General features: G+C 38.7%; 1 protein-coding gene across 2 annotated transcripts in view; it reads left to right on the forward strand.

The window, feature by feature from the left end:
- Positions 1-17,804, forward strand: part of FANCI (FA complementation group I) — an 82,903-nt gene that overhangs the window by 37,739 nt on the left and 27,360 nt on the right. For both annotated transcript variants that reach the window (XM_039217206.1, XM_039217197.1), the window contains exons 13-18: positions 1,162-1,342; positions 2,947-3,034; positions 13,678-13,808; positions 14,231-14,301; positions 15,765-15,879; positions 17,265-17,387. In XM_039217206.1, coding sequence (XP_039073137.1) covers positions 1,162-1,342; positions 2,947-3,034; positions 13,678-13,808; positions 14,231-14,301; positions 15,765-15,879; positions 17,265-17,387 — 709 coding nt within the window. The remainder of the gene's footprint in view (positions 1-1,161; positions 1,343-2,946; positions 3,035-13,677; positions 13,809-14,230; positions 14,302-15,764; positions 15,880-17,264; positions 17,388-17,804) is intronic.

The raw sequence follows: 17,804 nt of genomic DNA on the forward strand, positions 1-17,804 counted from the left end.
ACTGGGTTGTTTGTTTTTCGGGCGTGTAGTTTGGTGAGTTCCTTATAGATTCTGGATATTAACCCTTTATCTGATATGTCATTTGCAACTATCTTTTCCCATTCCGTTGGTTGCCTATTAATTTTCTGGGTTGTTTCCTTGGCTGTGCAGAAGCTTTTAATCTTGATGAGGTCCCAACAATTTATTTTTGCTCTTGATTCCCTTGCTTTTGGGGATGTGTCAAGTAAGAAGTTGCTGCGGTGGAGGTCAAGGAGGTTGTTTCCTGCTTTCTCCTCTAGAGTGTTGATAGTTTCCTGTTAGAGTGGGTAACATTAAATGGTATAAAATGACCAAGGATTCTGTTGCTATGCAAAAAGTTATTTGTAGTTTTAGCTCATGCTTTTGAAACCAGATTGTGCATTGATTCATACTATAAGATGAATTTGATATAAATATGAATGTAAATATTCCTGCTATAAATATTTACTGTGTGCCTCTAAATGCTAGGGTTAATGCCAGGCTGTATGAGTAAAATTAGGACCACAAGATGGTCTCTACCATAAAGGAACTCAGTCTGGGAAGGGAGGCAAACTTAGTAAGCATGTGTAGAATATAAGTGTTATTGGTGTTGGGGCGCCTGGGTGGCTCACTCAGTCACGATCTCATGGTTCTTGGGTTCGAGGCCCACGTTGGACTTTGTGCTGACAGCTCGGAGCCTGGAGCCTGCCTTGGATTCTGTGTCTCCCTCCCTCTCTCTGCACTTTCCCCACTTGTGCTCAGTTTCTGTCAAAAATAAATAAACAAAAAAAAAATATTTTAAAAAAAGTGTTGTTAGTGTCATGGGGGAAATAGAAGAAGCAACAATTAACTTCCAGTTATGAAATCTTGAATGGAAATGTATAATGGTCAGTACACTGAGATATTATAGTTTTGTCGGTATGTTTTTTAATATTCTGTAGTTTCTGGATTTTCCCAGTTCTGTTAGTGGAAATACTATACATCCAGGAATTCAGAATTCTGAATAAGGATGCATGAGAAGAAAAGGTTCATGTGAAGACTGTTGATGATTCAGGTCAAGTTTAGGAAATGTGTAAACATGGCAATGAATATAAAGGTAAGGCATCTTCCTAAGTTGGTTTTTTCCTTTTTTTTTTTTTTTAACTAAGTTTTGTTTTCTTGCAGTGTTCATAGTTGGGATCATGTAACTCAGGGCCTGGTAGAACTTGGCTTCATTTTAATGGATTCATATGGGCCAAAGAAAATTCTTGATGGAAAAGCTATTGAAACCAGCTCATGTCTTTCTAAAAAACCAACCCAGCTTTCATGTAAGCTGGGAGCTGATATCCTGTTGGAAACTTTTAAGGTGAGAGCCTAGATTGGCAGCCATTCCCTAATTCTGTGAAATTGCAAATGGGGCATGGCATTTCCCTGGGAGCTTGGAGGACCAGGAAATTTGAGTATGCAGCAGTTTCCAGGAACAGAGCTTGGGATAGTAATTGAAATGTGACAGATTCAGCTTGATGGAATATTTGCATTTACGTTCTTTATGTATATGAGTTTTTCATTTATTTTAATTTCCCCTTTTTCTGTTTCTTAGAAGTTTGAATGTAAATTATATTTTTATGATTTCCTCCTCTTCCTCCAGTAGTAAATCCATTTTTATCATTTTCTGTTTGGGGGGTTTTTTGAATGCTATTACCTTATACAAGAAGTAATCTTTAAGGTCACTATAGAACATCCAGCTTGAAGAATCATGCTTTTTGATTCATCATTTTTGAATTCAGAATAGTTCTATTTTTTAATTCATTACCATATAACAGCGATCATCTCAATCTTAATTTCTGAAATAGCTTTTAAAAATTCATTTCCTTTCAATTAAAACAAAAACTTGAATATATTATATCTGAGGCTAAACAACTTTGCTTTGCTAATGATTGCTCTACATCATCTTCTTGACATTGAATTGATGTAGCTACACGCCAGAAGTGTCTGCTGCAAATGTTATTTGGGGGCTAATTTAAATGTAAATGTAGTGTTCTGATCCAGAACAATGAAGTGATTGCATATAGTAATCCTTCAGAGTTGTGTGTTAGATGATAGACCCTTCTTAATAGTAATCTGATTAAAAGAATAAGAAGTTTTAATTTTTTTCATTTTTATGTTTGCCTTTTAAAGTTTATCAGAGAGAGAGAGTACGCACACTCAAGTGGGAGAGAGGAAGAGAGAGAATCCCAAGCAAGCTCCGCACTGTTCAGCATAGAGCCCCGTGCAGGTCTCAGATTCACAAAACTGTGAGATCATGACCTGAGCCAAAATCAAGAGTTGGATGCTTAACCAACTAAGCTACCCATACACCCCCAATATTGTTTTTAAATTAGTGTTTTTTAACTAGGGACGTTCCCTTTGGTTTTACACAGATGTTTGTCAAGGTTATCTGCAGAGCATATAATTTACTAATAATCTGTTGTTAGTCTGATTTGAAAGAAATAGTCAATTTGAATGAAAATTGAAAACAGTTCTTCTCTCTTAAGGTGACCCCTGTGCTTCCAGAAACCGAGGAAGGGTTTGGTGAAGATTTTTAAGATTTCCAGAAATTTTCATGGGCTTTTAAATTTTCAAATAAGTCATGCACACGGTCAGAAATATGGGTATTAGCATGTAATGGATACCTAAGTAGAATTAGTCCTGTTTGATGCTGAACCTAACGTGGAAATACTTTCATGTGAGCTCTCTTTTAGGCTAATAAACGTGGTAGTTTGCCCTGCTAATGCATCACCTGAGCACAGAGTGAGGCTAAAATTGAGTAATCCTATCCTTCCAGATGATTCACAGTATATTTGTCTTGGAAATAAACAGCCACGTTATACCTATATCCAAACTGTTCTTCATTCTCCCTGACATGAATTGATGCAGCTGTAAGCTGGAGGTCGTCATGGAATATTTTATTGCCTGTTCTTTTCTTTTTAGATCCATGAGATGATCAGACAAGAAATCCTGGAGCAAGTCCTCAACAGGGTTGTGACCAGAGCATCCTCTCCCATAAGTCATTTCTTAGGTATTGAGTTTTGAGAGGGTAGATCAAGTTCTAGGGAATATTATCATGTAAATGTCATACTGTTTTGGTCCTGGGAAAAAAAGTTCTTAATGCTATAGTAGTTCAGTGCAGTATCTTTGATCATGATGTGAGTGAGATATAGGCCTTCTATATTGCCTGTGATTGTCAAGAAGGAAAAGAGCACTGGGGGGCCTGGGGGGCTCAGTCGATTGAGTGTCCGACTTCAGCTCAGGTCACGATCTCATAGTTCGTGAGTTCAAGCCCCACGTTGGGCTTGTTGTTGTCACTGCAGAACCCACTTTGGATCCTCTGTCTCCCTCTCTGCCCCTCCCCATTCACACTCTCTGTCTCAAAAATAAATAAACCTTTTTTTTTCTTTTTTTTAAGGAAGGAAAGGAGCATATACCTAATGAGTGAAACTTCTGTCTTACATTAACTCTTTCTTTTGTTTTACTATTTCTCCAATGAGTGCTGCCCTGCTGCTGCAACTCCTTGACCTCCCATTCTCTTAACACTTGACATTCTGGCTTTAGTACCCCTCTCTTTGTATTTTACCTTTTTTTGTTGTTTTAATTTTAGAGTAGGAGAAAGAGAATTTCAGACAGCCTTCCCGCTCAGCATGGAGCCCAGCGCTGGGCTTGATTCCACCACCCTGGGATCATGACCTGAGCCAAAATCCAGAGCTGGACGCTCACCTGACTAATACATAATACAAATCCACTGGTCTTTTCTTAGCCACTGACTTTCCTAATTTCTCTATCATTCACAGTTTACAACTCCCCTGAAACTTTCTTATATAGGTCCTCTGATAACTAATAGTTTGCTTCTTACCCTGCATGTGATCAGTTCTTCTCTTCCTCCTTCAGTGATTCCTTTTCTTCTACCCTGAAGTATCAAGATTCTACAAAGTTCAGTACTTGAGACTTTATTCTACTTTTTTTCTTTCTTTATAGCTCTATTGAAGTACAATAATCTGTACATAAGGTATACAGTTTGATGACTTTTGACGTGTGTACACTGTGAAACAGTCAACATAATGATCACCCACAGATGTTTCCTGGTCTCTTTGTAATTCTTCCCTCCATCCCACTCTTCCTCCCCACATCCTGTCTCCATTCCTGTCTTCTTTCTGTCTATAAATTCAGTGCCATTTTTTAGTCTTATGTAAATGGACTCCTGTATACACTCCTTTTATTGCTTGGCTTCTTTCACTGGAGCATAATTCTTGTGAGAGTTTTGCATGTTTGTTGCATGTATCCGTAATGAGTCCCTTTTTATTGTTAGTACTACCTGGTGTGAATATCACCTCAATTTGTTTATTCGCTCACTTGTGGACAGGTTATGTAGGTTGTTTCCAGTTTGGGGCTTTTACGAATAAAGCTACTGTGAACATTCATTGTAAGTCTTTCTGAGGAAATATGCTTTCTTTTTCTTGGGAAAATACCTGGTAGTGGAATGGGTGCATCGTATGGGAGATCTGTGTTTAATAGTTTAAGAAACTGCCAGAAGGTTTTCCAAAGTGGTTGTACCATCTTATATTCCTGCCAGGAGTGTTGCTAGTTGCTCACATTATGACCAACACTTGGCATGGTTAGTCTTTCTTAATTTTAGTTGTTGGTACATGCTTGATAGGATCTCATTGTGGTTTTCATGTATATTTCCCCAGAGCCTAATGATATTGAATATTTGCCTTATTTGTCTGTTCAGATCTTTTGTCTGAGTCTTAAAATTGAGTCGTTTGCTGCCTTATTACTGAGTTGTAAAAGTCTTTATGTATTCTCAATACAAGTCCTTTGTCTGATATGTGTTTTGCAAATACTTTCTCCTAGTCTGCGGTTTGACTTAATTTTTTTCAACAGTGTTGAAGAGCAAGTATTTTTAATTTATCAGTTATCAATTTATCAGTTTCTTTTTATACTTCCTGCTTTTTGTGTCAGGTATTAAAGAATCTTCTTTGCCAAACCCAAGATCACTAAGATTCACTAAGATTTTTTCCTGTATTTTCTACTAGAAGCTTTACAGTTTTAGCTTTTTATACTTTAATCTGTGATCCATTTTTTTAAATCCTATATGATATGAGGTAACTTCTTTTACCCCTTTGGCTATCCATTTGATCCAGCATATTTTTTTAAAAAGGAGTATCTTTTCTAGAATACCTGGGTGGCTCAGTTGAAGCTCTGACTCTTGGTTTTGCCTCAGGTCATGACATTGAAGTTTGTGAGCTCTACTGACAGTACTGAGCCTGCTTGGGAGTCTCTCTTTCTCTCTCCCTCTCTTTCCCCCCTCTCTCCCCCTTTCTCTCCCCTCTCTCTACCCCTCCCTATTTGTGCTCTTGCTCTCGAGCTCTCTCTCAAAATAAAAAAAAAAATTTTTAAATAAAGATTATTTTTTCTTCATTAAATTAGCATGCTGTCTTTGCTGAAATCAACTAACCATATATATGTGGGTCTGTTTTAGGAATTTTCTCTTTCAGTGATCTGTTACAGACTTGATTGCTATACTTTTGTAAAAAGTCTTAAAATCAAATCGTGTAAATCCCTGCAACTTTGTTCTTTTCCAAAATATTCTTAGCTAATATAGGTCCCTTGCATGTCCAGGTAAATTTCAGAATTAGCTTGTCAATTTTTATAAAGAAGTTGTTCAGGTTTTGATTGAGATTGCCTTAAATCTATGGATCAGTTTAGGAGATGTTCTCTAGATGTTCTCTAGATTTCAATGTGAATTTTGCATATCTTTTGTCAGATTTATCCCTAAGTATTTCTTTTTGATGTTATTGTACATGGTATTTTTAAAATATTCAATTTCTGATTGTTAACTGCTAGCATGTAGAAATAAGTGGCTTTTTATATTGATCTTGTATCTTCCAACCTTGCTAAACCCACTTATTCTAATTGCTTTTTGGCAATTCCTTAGAATTTTCTAAATAGAAAACATGTCCTACAAATCAAAACATTCCTGATATATTTGCATCTTTTTTTTTCCTTCACTGGTTTAACTTAGGGGCTTGTCAGTTTTACTAATCTTTCAAAGAATGAGCTTCTGGTGTGAATTCTCTCTATTGTGTTTCTGTTTCCAATGTCACTGATTTCTGCTTCTTATTTCTTGGCTTTTGCTTACTTTGGATTTATTTTGCTCTTGTAAGTGGTTGAAAAAAATCAAAAGAATAATATGTCCTGTGAAAAATTTAGTCTTCAGAGTACATAGAGTATTACTGGAATATAGCCATGCTCAGTCATTTACATGTTGTCTGCCTTGCTTTTACACTATACTAGCAGAGGTGAACAGTCATTTAAACCATGTGGCCCATAAAACCTAAAATAGTTACTGTCTGGCCCTTTCTAGAGAAAGTGCCAACTTGTGTTCTGTTACGTTTACCTGGATGTTTATTTACATTGCTTTTTCTTCCTGGTGCTCCAAGTTTCCGTTTGTTTGTGTGAAGGGTTTTAACTACAATTTCTTTAATAAAACAGGGCTGTTCGGGTTATCTCAGTCTTCTGGGTGAACATTGGTAGTTTATGTTTTTCAAGCAATTTAACCGTTTCATCTGAGTTACCAAATTTATTGCCATAAAGTTGTTGAGAATAGCCTGTTAATTACTCTAGGTTCTATATCAATGTCCCTGTTCTTATTTGTGATAGCCATGATGTGTGTTGTTTTTTTCTTATCACCAAAGCAAGAGATTTATCAATTTTATTGATCTCAAAAAAACAGCTTTTGGTTTCACTGAATTTCTGTTTTTGTTTTTAGTTTCATTCATTTCTGCTCTTTTTTGTCTCCTTTCTACTGCTTAGTTTGGATTTAATCTGTGCTGTTTTTTGGCTAGAAGTTTAGGTCATTGAGGCGCCTAGGTGGCTTAGTTTGTTGAGTGTACATCTCTTGATTTTGGCTCAGGATCCCAGGATTGAGCCCCGTATTGGGCTCCACGGTGAGTGTGGAGCCTGCTTAAGATTCTCTTCTTTCTCTCCCTCCCCCTTTCTCCTGCTCCTCTCCCTCACTTGTATTCTTTCCTTTCTCTAAAAAAAAAAAAAAGAAACAGCTTAGGTCAGTAATTGAAACTTTTCATTATTTGAAGTTTCAGTTTTCAGTATTTGAAGTTTCAGTATTTGAAACTTTTTTAATCCAAGCATTAAACTAAATTCCCATCTATATTTTGTTTTAGCTATATCCCATAAATTTTGGTTTTTTTTTTAAACTTTTTTTTTAATGTTTTATTTATTTCTAGGAGAGAGAGAGAGAGAGACAGCGTGAGCAGGGGAGGGTCAGAGAGAGAGGGAGTCACAGACTGAAACAGGCTCCAGGCTCTGAGCTGGCAGTCAGCACAGAGCCCGACGTGGGGCTCGAACCCACGAACCGCGAGATCATGACCTAAGCGAAAGTCAGACGCTTAACCGACTAAGCCACCCAGGCGCCCCCATAAATTTTGTTTTAAATTTTCCTTCAGTTACAAATCCTTTTTAATTTCCCTTGTGATTTGTTCTTTAACCTCTGGGTTTATTATTATTTTTTTTTAACCTATGGGTTATTTAGAAGTGTGGTGTTCAGCTTTCAAATATTTGAAGATTTTCCAGATATTTTTCTGTTTTTGATTTCTAATTTGTGGTTATAATACTGCCTATGACATGAATTTTTTTAAATTAATTAAAGTAATCTCTGTGCCCAGCATGGGGCTCAATTCACAACCCCAAGACCAAGAATTGCCTACTTTTTCTCCCAAAAATAAACAAACATTTAAAAAAGAAAAGGCGGGGGTGCTTGGGTGGCTTAGTTGGTGAGTGTCTGACTTCAGCTCAAGTCCCACAGAGGGTGAGGACCAGCCCCACTTTGGGTGAGCCTTGCTTCGCTCTCTCTCTCTGCCTCCCTCTCTCCTGCCCCCCTAGGATTCTCTCTCTCTCTCCCTCTCTCCCTCCCCCCCACCGCCCCCCGCCTTTTGCTCACTTGTACCGTCTTTCTCTGTCAAAAAACAAAAAATTGCATGGTCTTCCAACTGAAACAGGCACCCCTATAACGAGTTTTTCAAAATTTATTGACTTAGACTTGTTTTATTCTCCGAATATGGTCCATTTTGATAAATATTCTGTGTACTATTAAAAAGGATACATATTCTGCTATTGTTAGGTGGAGTTTTCCATAACTCATTTAAGTCACATGATTCAAGTCTTCTGTATTCTAACATATTTTCTTTGTATTTATTGTATTAACTATTAGGAATGTTGAATCTCTGACTTTGTAATTGTAAATATGTCAGATTCTTTTATTTCTATCAGTTCTTGCTGTATGTATTTTAAAAGTTTATTATTAGGGGCACACTTGTTTAGGATTGTTATGTCCTCTTGGCTAACTGACCCATTAATCATTATGAAATGACCTTTTTTTATTCCTGGGAATATTTGCTCTGAAGTCTACTTTGAAATTTTTTTTTTAATGTTTGTTTATTTTTGAGAAACAGAGCGTGAGCAGGGGAGGAGCAAAGAGCGAGGGAGGCACAAACCCCGACTAGGGGCTTGAACTCACGAAATGTTAGATCATGACCTAAGCTAAAGTCCGACGCTTAACCAACTAAGCCACCCAGGTGCCCCCAAAGTCTACTTTGATATTAATATAACTTCTTCAGTTTTCTTTTGATCTGTGGTAACATGGTATTTTTTTTTCATCATTTTAGTTTTAATTTAATTATGTCTTTATAGTTAGCATGGGTTTCTTGTAGACCACATACAATCGTGTTTTACTTTTTCAATCCTGTTTGATAATCATGGACTTTAAATCAGGGCACGCCATTTACATTTAATGTAATTATCATCTGGCTGTTTTCTATTTTGTCCGTCTATTCTTTGTTCTTTTTTTTCTGCTCTTCTGCCTTCTTTCGGATTGAGGGGTTTGGGTTTTTTTCATGTTTATTTATTTATTTTGAGAGAGAGAGGATGTGTGAGAAGCAAAAGAGAGAATCCCAAGCAGTCTCTGTGCTGTTAACATGGAGCCCGATGGAGGGCTCAGTCTCACGAACTGTGAGATCATGACCTGAGCTGAAATCAAGAGACAGATGCTTAACTGAGCCACCCAAATGCCCCAGATTGCTTTTTTATTTAATTCCATTTTATCTTGCTATTTTGATTAGCAAGATAAGATGGAATTAATTAATAGCAATTACTTCTTTTTAAAATTTTTTTTGGTTGCTTTAGGGTTTGTGATACTTTAACTTACTATAGTTTACCTTCAGGTAGTATACCTCAACAAATATACTTCCATTTCTAACTTCTGCTCCTGGGACTTTTGTGCTCTTCTCATATATTTTACTTCTCTCTTTATTGAATTATATATACATTGTTATGTTTGCTTTAAACAGTCAATTGTGTCTTTCAAGAATTTATTTTATTTTTTAAATATTTACTTTTGAGGGAGAGTGCACAGGCGTACAAGTCGGGGAGGGGCAGAGGGAGAGGGAGACAGAGAAACCCAAGCAGGCTCTGTGCTGATGCAAGGCTTGAACCCAGGAACTGTGAGATCATGAACCGAGCCTAAGTCAAGAGCTAGATGCTTAACTGACTGAGCCACCCAGGCACCCCAAGAATTTTTTAAAATAAGAAAATGTCAGAGCACCTGGGTAGCTCAGTCAGTTAAGCGGCCAACTTCAGCTCAGGTCATGATCTCATGGTTCGTGGATTTGAGCCCCGCGTTGGGCTCTGTGCTGACAGCTCAGAGCCTAGAGCCTGCCTTCGGATTCTGTATCTCCCCCTCTCTCTCTGACCCTCCCCTGCTCACGCTGTCTCTATCTCTCTCTCAAAAAATAAAAAACATTAAAAAATAAAATTAAAAAATGTCTTTTACACGTGTTTACCATTTCTGATGCTTTTTTTTTTCCTTTGTTTATATCCAGATTTCTATCTAGTATCATTTTCTGTCCCACTGCCTTTAACTTTCATATACTGCTTAGAATCCCAGGAACAAATACAGACCCCACTGTCCAGACACTAAGCTGTGTGCCCTTGCGGGGTGGGGACTTTGGTCTCTGACTGTTGGTAGCCACTGTGGACGTCAGTCTTCTGTCCAGGGCACCTGCTCCGTGTCTTACACCCTGCATCACTCTGGATTGCTGGATTAGTCATCTTCTTTGTGTTCAGTTTTTGTGTGCTCTTGGAATCACCTTCATTCTAAGTAAACCTGTGTCTACTTCAAAAGACTAGAAATAGAAAAAAAAAAAAAGCAAATCTTTGCTAAATCCTTCAGAAAAAAAATTTTTTTCTATACTGCTATTGTTGAATTCTTTTGTACGTCACAGAAAGTCTTCAGTGTTAGTTTTTTGAAAGATATTTTTACTGAGTATAGAATTCTAAATTCTCAGTTTTTTTTTTCTTTTAGTACTTTAAAGATGTTGCTTTGCTGTTCCTTTTGGCTTTCATCATTTCTGATTTGTTAGCTTTCATTCATACTTCGTTCCTCTCTATATATTATACACTTTTTCTTTATCGATGGTTTTACTTCGGTGTAGTTTTCTCCATGTTTCTGGTTGGAGTTTGTCAAGCTTCTTGGTTCTGTAGGTTTATAGTTTTCATCAAGCTTGGAACATTTTGAGGTATTATATCTCTTTTTTTTTTTTTAATGTTTGTTTATTTTGAGAGAGAAAGAGCATAAGTGGGGGAAAGGTAGAAAGATAGAGAGAGAGAGAAGCTCAAGCAAGCTCCATGCTGTCAGTGCAGAGCCCAAGGTGAAACTTGATGTCACAAACTGAGATTGTGACCTGAGCTGAAATCAAGTGTCAGATGCTCAACCGACAGAGCCACTCAGGCACCCCCAGATGTGATTTCTTCAAAAACTTGTTTCTGTCTTCTCCCTCTCACCCCATACTGTGTTACATGTGTAATAGGCTGCGTTACGTTGCTACACATCTCACAGATTTTTTTTAGTCTTTTTTACTGTTTTGTTTTAGACAGTTGATATTGCATTCAGTTCTCAGATCTTCTGCAGTGATCTAATTTTTCATCTTTAGACATCTGATTTGTATCCTTTTTTATATTTTTGCTCTCCTTAACATGCTTCCCTTAACTTTTTTGAACATATGAACTATATTTATTTTAGGTTTTTTACTATCTTTACTAATCCTATCATTTGTATCATTTCTGTTTTGTTTTTATTGATTTCTTCCTCATCATGGGTCATATTTTCCCACCTCTTTGCATGCTTTGTAATTTTTTTAAAGATTTTTTTTTTTTAACATTCATTTTTGAGAGACAGAGTGTGAGCAGGGGAGAGGCAGAGAGAGAGGGAGAAGGGAGAGGGAGACACAGAATCCAAAGTAGACTCCAGGCTCTGAGCTGTCAGCACAGAGTCCGTCGTGGAGCTCAGACTCACAAACCCTGAGATCATGACCTGAACAAGAGTCAGAAGCTTAACCGAATGAGCCAGCCAGGCAGCCCTGTGTGCTTTGTAATTGTTGATTGGGTAGCAGACACTGTGAATTTTTACATTGTTAATTTCATGGATTTTTTTTTTTCTTTCAAATAATTTTGAGCTTTAAGTCTTTTGGAAAACATTTAATCCTTTGGATGATTATGTTGTATTAAACAAGACCTTTCATCTTCGGCTAGTTAGGTTTCACTAATGCCTAGTATAGAACCTCGTATATCATGAGGTGTCTCCACTGCGGTCATTGTGAATGTGAACTATTATTTGTCCTTGGTGACCTCTGAGAATAGATCTGTCTGCTTCTTGCTGGTGAGTCTTTCCGTGGCTTCTGGTAGCTTCTTCACAGTCCTGCACCTGCCAGAACACAGCTGACATACATAGGGAGCTTGTTGCACATCTCCAGGGCCCTCTTCCCACGTAGCTCTTTTCTTTCTAGTACTGTGCCCTGTTAGTTCTTGCCACCTTGGCTTTTTTGAATTCCCACCTTCATCTCTTTAAGTTGGGAAGACCACTGGACTTGGAGTTTCCCTCTCTGTGCTGCTGCCTAGAAACTGGCCAGGCCATAGCATAAGATGGAGCAGTTATAAGGCACACCCCGCTTACTTCCCTTCTCTCAGGGACCATGGTCCTGCACTGCTTGTCTATTGTCTGAAAATTATTAACATAATTTGGCTTTTTTTATTATTGTTTAAAGCAGGATAGTGGCGCCTGGGTGGCTCAGTCGGTTAAGCGTCAGACTGGCTCAGGTCCTGATCTCACAGTTTGTGGGTTCGAGGCCCGCGTCGGGCTCTGTGCTGACAGCTTAGAGCCTGGAGCTGCTTCAGATTCTGTATATCCCTCTGTCTCTGACCCTCCCCTGCTCATGCTGTCTCTCTCTCTCTCTCTCTCTCTCTCTCTCTCTCTCTCTGTCAGAAATAAAAAAATATATAGTGGGAGGATAAATCTGGTCACTGTTAGCCTGTGATGGTGGGAAGCAGAAGTCTGCTCCTCTTTGTATACCTTCTTTTCCTTGTACATGTCACACCTCTTTCCATGATACAGTTATTTTTGTGAGCTTTGGTGGACATGACTCTGAAATCTTTATGTCAGGACTGTCTTCTTTCCTTGGTTCAGTGCCTCCCTTCCTGCTGGATATTTCCATTTAGGTTTTTCTTTTTCCTTTTATTTCAAATGCAATACAATGTCCTTCAAACAAATTCCCCTTTCAGTGGTTCTTATTTCTATTATTTGAAGCCTGGCTCTCCAAGTTCCAGAAGCTGCAATTCCTTCCATCACCTCAGACATTTGCTAGGCAATAAAATATATTTGGGATTATTAGCTATTTGATATTGATCCACTATTTACCTCTTTCATTCTTTCAAAGTATGCTTTTCATGACTCTGGATTAAAATTCTAGAAGAGAGACCATGTTTTTATGGTTTTGCATATACCTTATAGGACTATACTATGCTTGCATATAATAAAAGTTCATAGCTGGGTGCCTGGGTGGCTCAGTCGGTTAAGCGTCCTACTTTTCATTTCATCTCAGGTCATGATCTCACAGTTTGTTAGTTCAAGCCCTGCATCAGGCTCTGTGCTGACAGTGCAGAGCCTGCTTGGGATTCTCTATCTCTGCCCCCTCCCCCTACCACTTGTGCTAGTTCTCTCTCAAAAATAAACTTAAATAAAAGTTCATAGATCTTTATTGATTTACTTCAGCTTGGAAATATTGAAGACATTGTATGCTACTTGTCTTGCAGTGTAACAGATTTCTTCCCTTCCTGTAGATTAATTTTTATAATCTTTTTTTTTAAATTTTTTTGAATGTTTATTTATTTCTAAGAGAGAGAGAGAGAGAGAGAGACAGTGTGAGCAGGAGAGGGTCAGAGAGAGAGAGGGAGTCACAGACTCTGAAACAGGCTCCAGGCTCTGAGCTGGCAGTCAGCACAGAGCCTGACGCGGGGCTCGAACCCACGAACCGCTAGATCATGACCTGAGCGAAAGTCGGACACTTAACCGACTAAGCCACCCAGGCACCCCTAATTTTTATCATCTTAATATTATCACCGAAGAATGTTTCAAAAGTATATCCTAGTTACACTGACCATAGAAAAAGTATAGAGGATCAGTAGAAATTGATGTTGCTGTATACTTGAGAAAAGAAACGAAAAACCTTTTACCATTTCTTTTCTCATATTTAATTTTCTTTTATTTGAAATATCTTTATTAGTTTTTTGAGACAACTCACTATAGATTCTGTTTTCCAGATCTGCTTTCAAATATCATCACGTATTCACCCTTAGTTCTTCAAAGTTGTTCTGCTAAAGTCACAGAAACTTTTGACTATTTATCCTTTCTGCCGCTTCCAACTGTACAAGGGCTGCTGAAGGCAGTCCAGGTAAGTCTTCAGCCTCCTGAGGAGTTTGGCAGAACTGAGGTTGAACTACCTAGTGGAAGTCTGACATGATTCTTTATAAATATAAATGTCTGGAAATCCTGTATTTCTTGATTTTGAAGCATAAAACTGTATTAAAAGTGCAGGAGCACTGAGCGAGACTGTTTCTAAGTTTACCCCCTTCTTCCTGGCACACTTGTCTCCCCTGTGACTCATTTTCAAGTTAGTGAGGTAATTGAAAAGCTCTTAGAAAACTGATGATGATAGGTATAAATTATCCGTATTACAAAGTGTAATAAGCACTGCAACAGGTATTTAAAAACAACCAGATACCCTTACATAAGCCAAATAGTGACAGTCTGGGGTAGAATTGAGCTAAGGCTAATAAACTTGGGGGTTTTTCTACCTACTTCTTTGTCTTTCAGCCCCTTCTCAAAGTCAGCATGTCTGTGAGAGACTCCTTGATACTCGTCCTTCGGAAAGCCATGTTCGCCAGGTAACGAACCTCCCACGAGACCCTAGGAAGTAATGCCTTCTCGTGTTGCTCACCACCTTCTCCACTGTCTCCTTACACAGCCTGTTCACGGTGGCCCTGCAGATGTCTAACCCAGCAGAACAGCTTTCGTCAGGCAAGGCCTTGTGTCACGTGCAGGTTCTTTATCTCCTTCAGTCTTCAGAGTAACTTACACAGTTAGAATTGTTACAGTTTCCACCATACAGATCAGGAAACTCAGGCTTAGAGAAGATAAGTGACTTTGCAGAAGTCAAACAGAGGTTGGTAGAGCTGGAATTCGAGCTTCTGCTCTCACGTACTCTGCTCTACACCCCTAGAATAATCCTCAGGACACGGTGCCAGTGCCCACTGGCAAGAGTTCTGGAGAGGAAAACACCTTCATTAAGAAAATATTCAAGAAACTCACTCTAGTGAATACTGAATTATGGTCTAATAACTGTAGACCAAATTGTTAAGCGGTCTCAGGTGTTTTGGGCCTAGTCAATGCCTTCTGATCTCTCTTCCTTTATTTCTTAGTGTATAAGCTAAAGATGACAATACCACCTCCCAAAAAGTATTATGGGACCAGTAATAGGTGGAAAACATTGGGTACTTTAAGATGCTCAATTTTTCTTTAAATGTTTACTTATTTTTGAGAGAGACAGAGCACCAATGAGGGAGTGGCAGAGAGAGGGAGAGGGAGACACAGAATACGAAGCAGGCTCTAGGTTCTGAGCTGTTGGCACAGAGCCCCAACATGGGGCTCAATCTCATGAACTGTGAGATCATGACCTGAGCTGAAGTCAGATGCTTAATCGACTGAGCCACCCAGGTGCCCTTAAGATGCTTAATTAATGTCACATTGGCTATACTATAATGCACTTGTGTGTATACACAGGAACAACCAGTAAGTATATATTATTATCCCTCTTCTAGAGTTGACGGTTTTTTGTTTTCCCTTACCCAGAGACATGTCTGTTAGACCAAGGTCTGTATGTCTTAACATCTCCCCCGTGAATTAATCATTGAGCCTCAGTGAGATGAATGTATCATTTTTCTGGGTGGAAGGTTTACAAGGCCTCAAGCACTATACTCCTCTACGAAGAAGAGAAGTAGTCCTTCGGACACAGAAAATCAAGTTTCCTTGCCTGTTAGTACTTACATTCGAGTTATTGGCCCATTCTATAACTTCTCAGTACTCTTGGTCCCCACACAGAAGACAGTATAGATAGTGTCATGAAGTTAACTAGCTAGTGAAAAGAAATCAGCTGGGTTCCTCTACCGCTGACTGCTGTGAACAGCTGATGTTTTATTTTGAGTATATAAATTTATTTTATTTTGTTTTGTGCTTCATTATTTCTTCATATTCCTTCTCTGTAACTGGACTGGATTTTTCTGGCCCAGAAGCCTATTCCTGAGAACGTAGTATTGTTTGTTAATGATTTCTCTGTCTGTTCCTGAGCTAGCCAGCTCGAGGCCCGGAAATCCGCAGTTGCCGGGTTTTTGCTGCTCCTGAAGAACTTCAAGGTTTTGGGCAGCTTGTCCTCCTCCCAGTGCAGTCAGTCCATTGGGGCCAGCCAGGTAAGGACTGTGCGCGCTGCCCTGTCTCCCTCCTGCGCTGGTTGTACAGATGACCCTGAAGCAGAGTCTGATGATGACGGCGGTGGGATGAGCTAACACCTACTGATGATGGCTTGCTGTGTGCTAGACAGCGCTCTCCACCGCGGTAGCCGCCAGCCTCGTGTGGCTGTTGAACTGCACGCGTGATTGAAGGGCGGCTGGCCAAACTGAGTCGTGCTGTGTGTGCAAAACGTATGCTGCATTTTGAAGACTTAGTTGAAGAAAGGGAAAATGGCTCATTATTTGTTTTTAATTTTGATTGCATGTTGAAATATTTTTGATATATTTGGTTAAATGTTAAAATTAATTTCACCAACTTCTTTTTACTTTCTGATTTTGACTACTAGAAAGTTTTAGATGCTGTGCTGAGTGCTTTATATTTGTTATGTCATTTCATCTTCCTGGTAACCCTCTGAGTCTAGATGCTATTGTTATCCCCATTTTTGATAGTTAATTTACTTTGCACAGCCTGACGATCTGAGAAAATAAAACTTTTTACAGCATTTTGGTAATCTAGACTTTGGAGCAATAAAATTGTTTTTATGATTTAAATTATGTACTACATGATTTGTAAATAACAAATGAATGAAACAGTTTTATTAGGAATCCTTCATGTCTCTAGTGTAATTATATAAAACGTTTATTCATAACACATGGATCAGACTAAATATTAGGAACACTGGGTGTCATTAGTGTATTGTTAAAATCGTCCACGTCTTAAGGATAAGAAGACTAAGGCTGAGGAACGTTAAATGATTTGCCCAATGTGATAGAAGCAGTGAAGAACAGAGTGGGGATTTGATCCGTCAGTATTCACCACCTCACTGAGATGCCTGGAGTAAGAGTTAGGGGGCTTGGTCTTTAGTTGCTGGATTTATTATGTTAAACAAGGGCTGTTATTCTTTGTCTTATCCATTTCTAAACTAAACATTACCTACCTGTGAAACTCAGGATTTTGTGGAAGCAGAAAGAGCTAGGTTCTGCTAGCTACTGAAGACATTTAAGGAGGCATTTTAGGCCTTTTAAGTATAATCAAGTTTATTATGACTACTGGATTCTGGTGGTGGAATGACCTGTGTGCCTTCCTAAGCAGCTGACATTGCCAAGGAAGACCTTAAGGGATAGAGAAGAGTTAATTTTGTTGAAATGCTTGAAAATTCTTACTCCAAACTAGAATAAGAGTGACACCACAGTCTACTGATGATTATGTCTGCCTCAGTCCTAGGTTTTTGCATATGGGGAAAGCTAAGTCTAAGTTTCTTTGCCCAAAAACATAGGCTCATTTTACCCCCTTTACGAAAATTAATTTGGTAAAATAGACAAAAACCGGGCTCTCTTCCTTTCAGGTCCATGTGGATGTTCACAGCCGTTACAATTCTGTTGCCAATGAAACTTTTTGCCTTGAGATCATGGACAGTTTGAGGAGATGCTTAGGCCAGCAGGCTGATGTTCGACTCATGCTTTATGAGGTAAATCAGAGTGGAAGGAATGCACCAACCCCCAATTGATAATCCTTTTTATTAAGTTTTTTCTGATTGTAAAAGTGCAGTTTACTTTTACTTGATGCACTTGGGATTAGTAGTTTGTGATGGCTAGCCAAAAAGTTAAGGTGAAGAATCATAAAGAATATTTGAGGCACGCCTGGGTGGCTCGGTTGGGTATCCAACTCTTGATTTTGGCTCAGGTCATGATCTCACAGTTCATGGGTTCAAGCCCCACAACGGGCTCTGCTGACAGTGTGGAGCCTGCTTGGGATTCTTTCTCCAGCCCTCCCTTGCTCACGTGCACATCCACGCACATACTCTCAAATAAATAAACATTAAAAAAAAAGGGGGGGGGGGGAATGTCTGCACCTGATAAACAGATCTGAAACTTGCATCTGACAT

Source organism: Hyaena hyaena, unplaced genomic scaffold (assembly GCF_003009895.1).
Source record: "Hyaena hyaena isolate Hyena2069 unplaced genomic scaffold, ASM300989v1 scaffold_13, whole genome shotgun sequence".
Classification (NCBI taxonomy): Eukaryota; Metazoa; Chordata; class Mammalia; order Carnivora; family Hyaenidae; genus Hyaena; species Hyaena hyaena.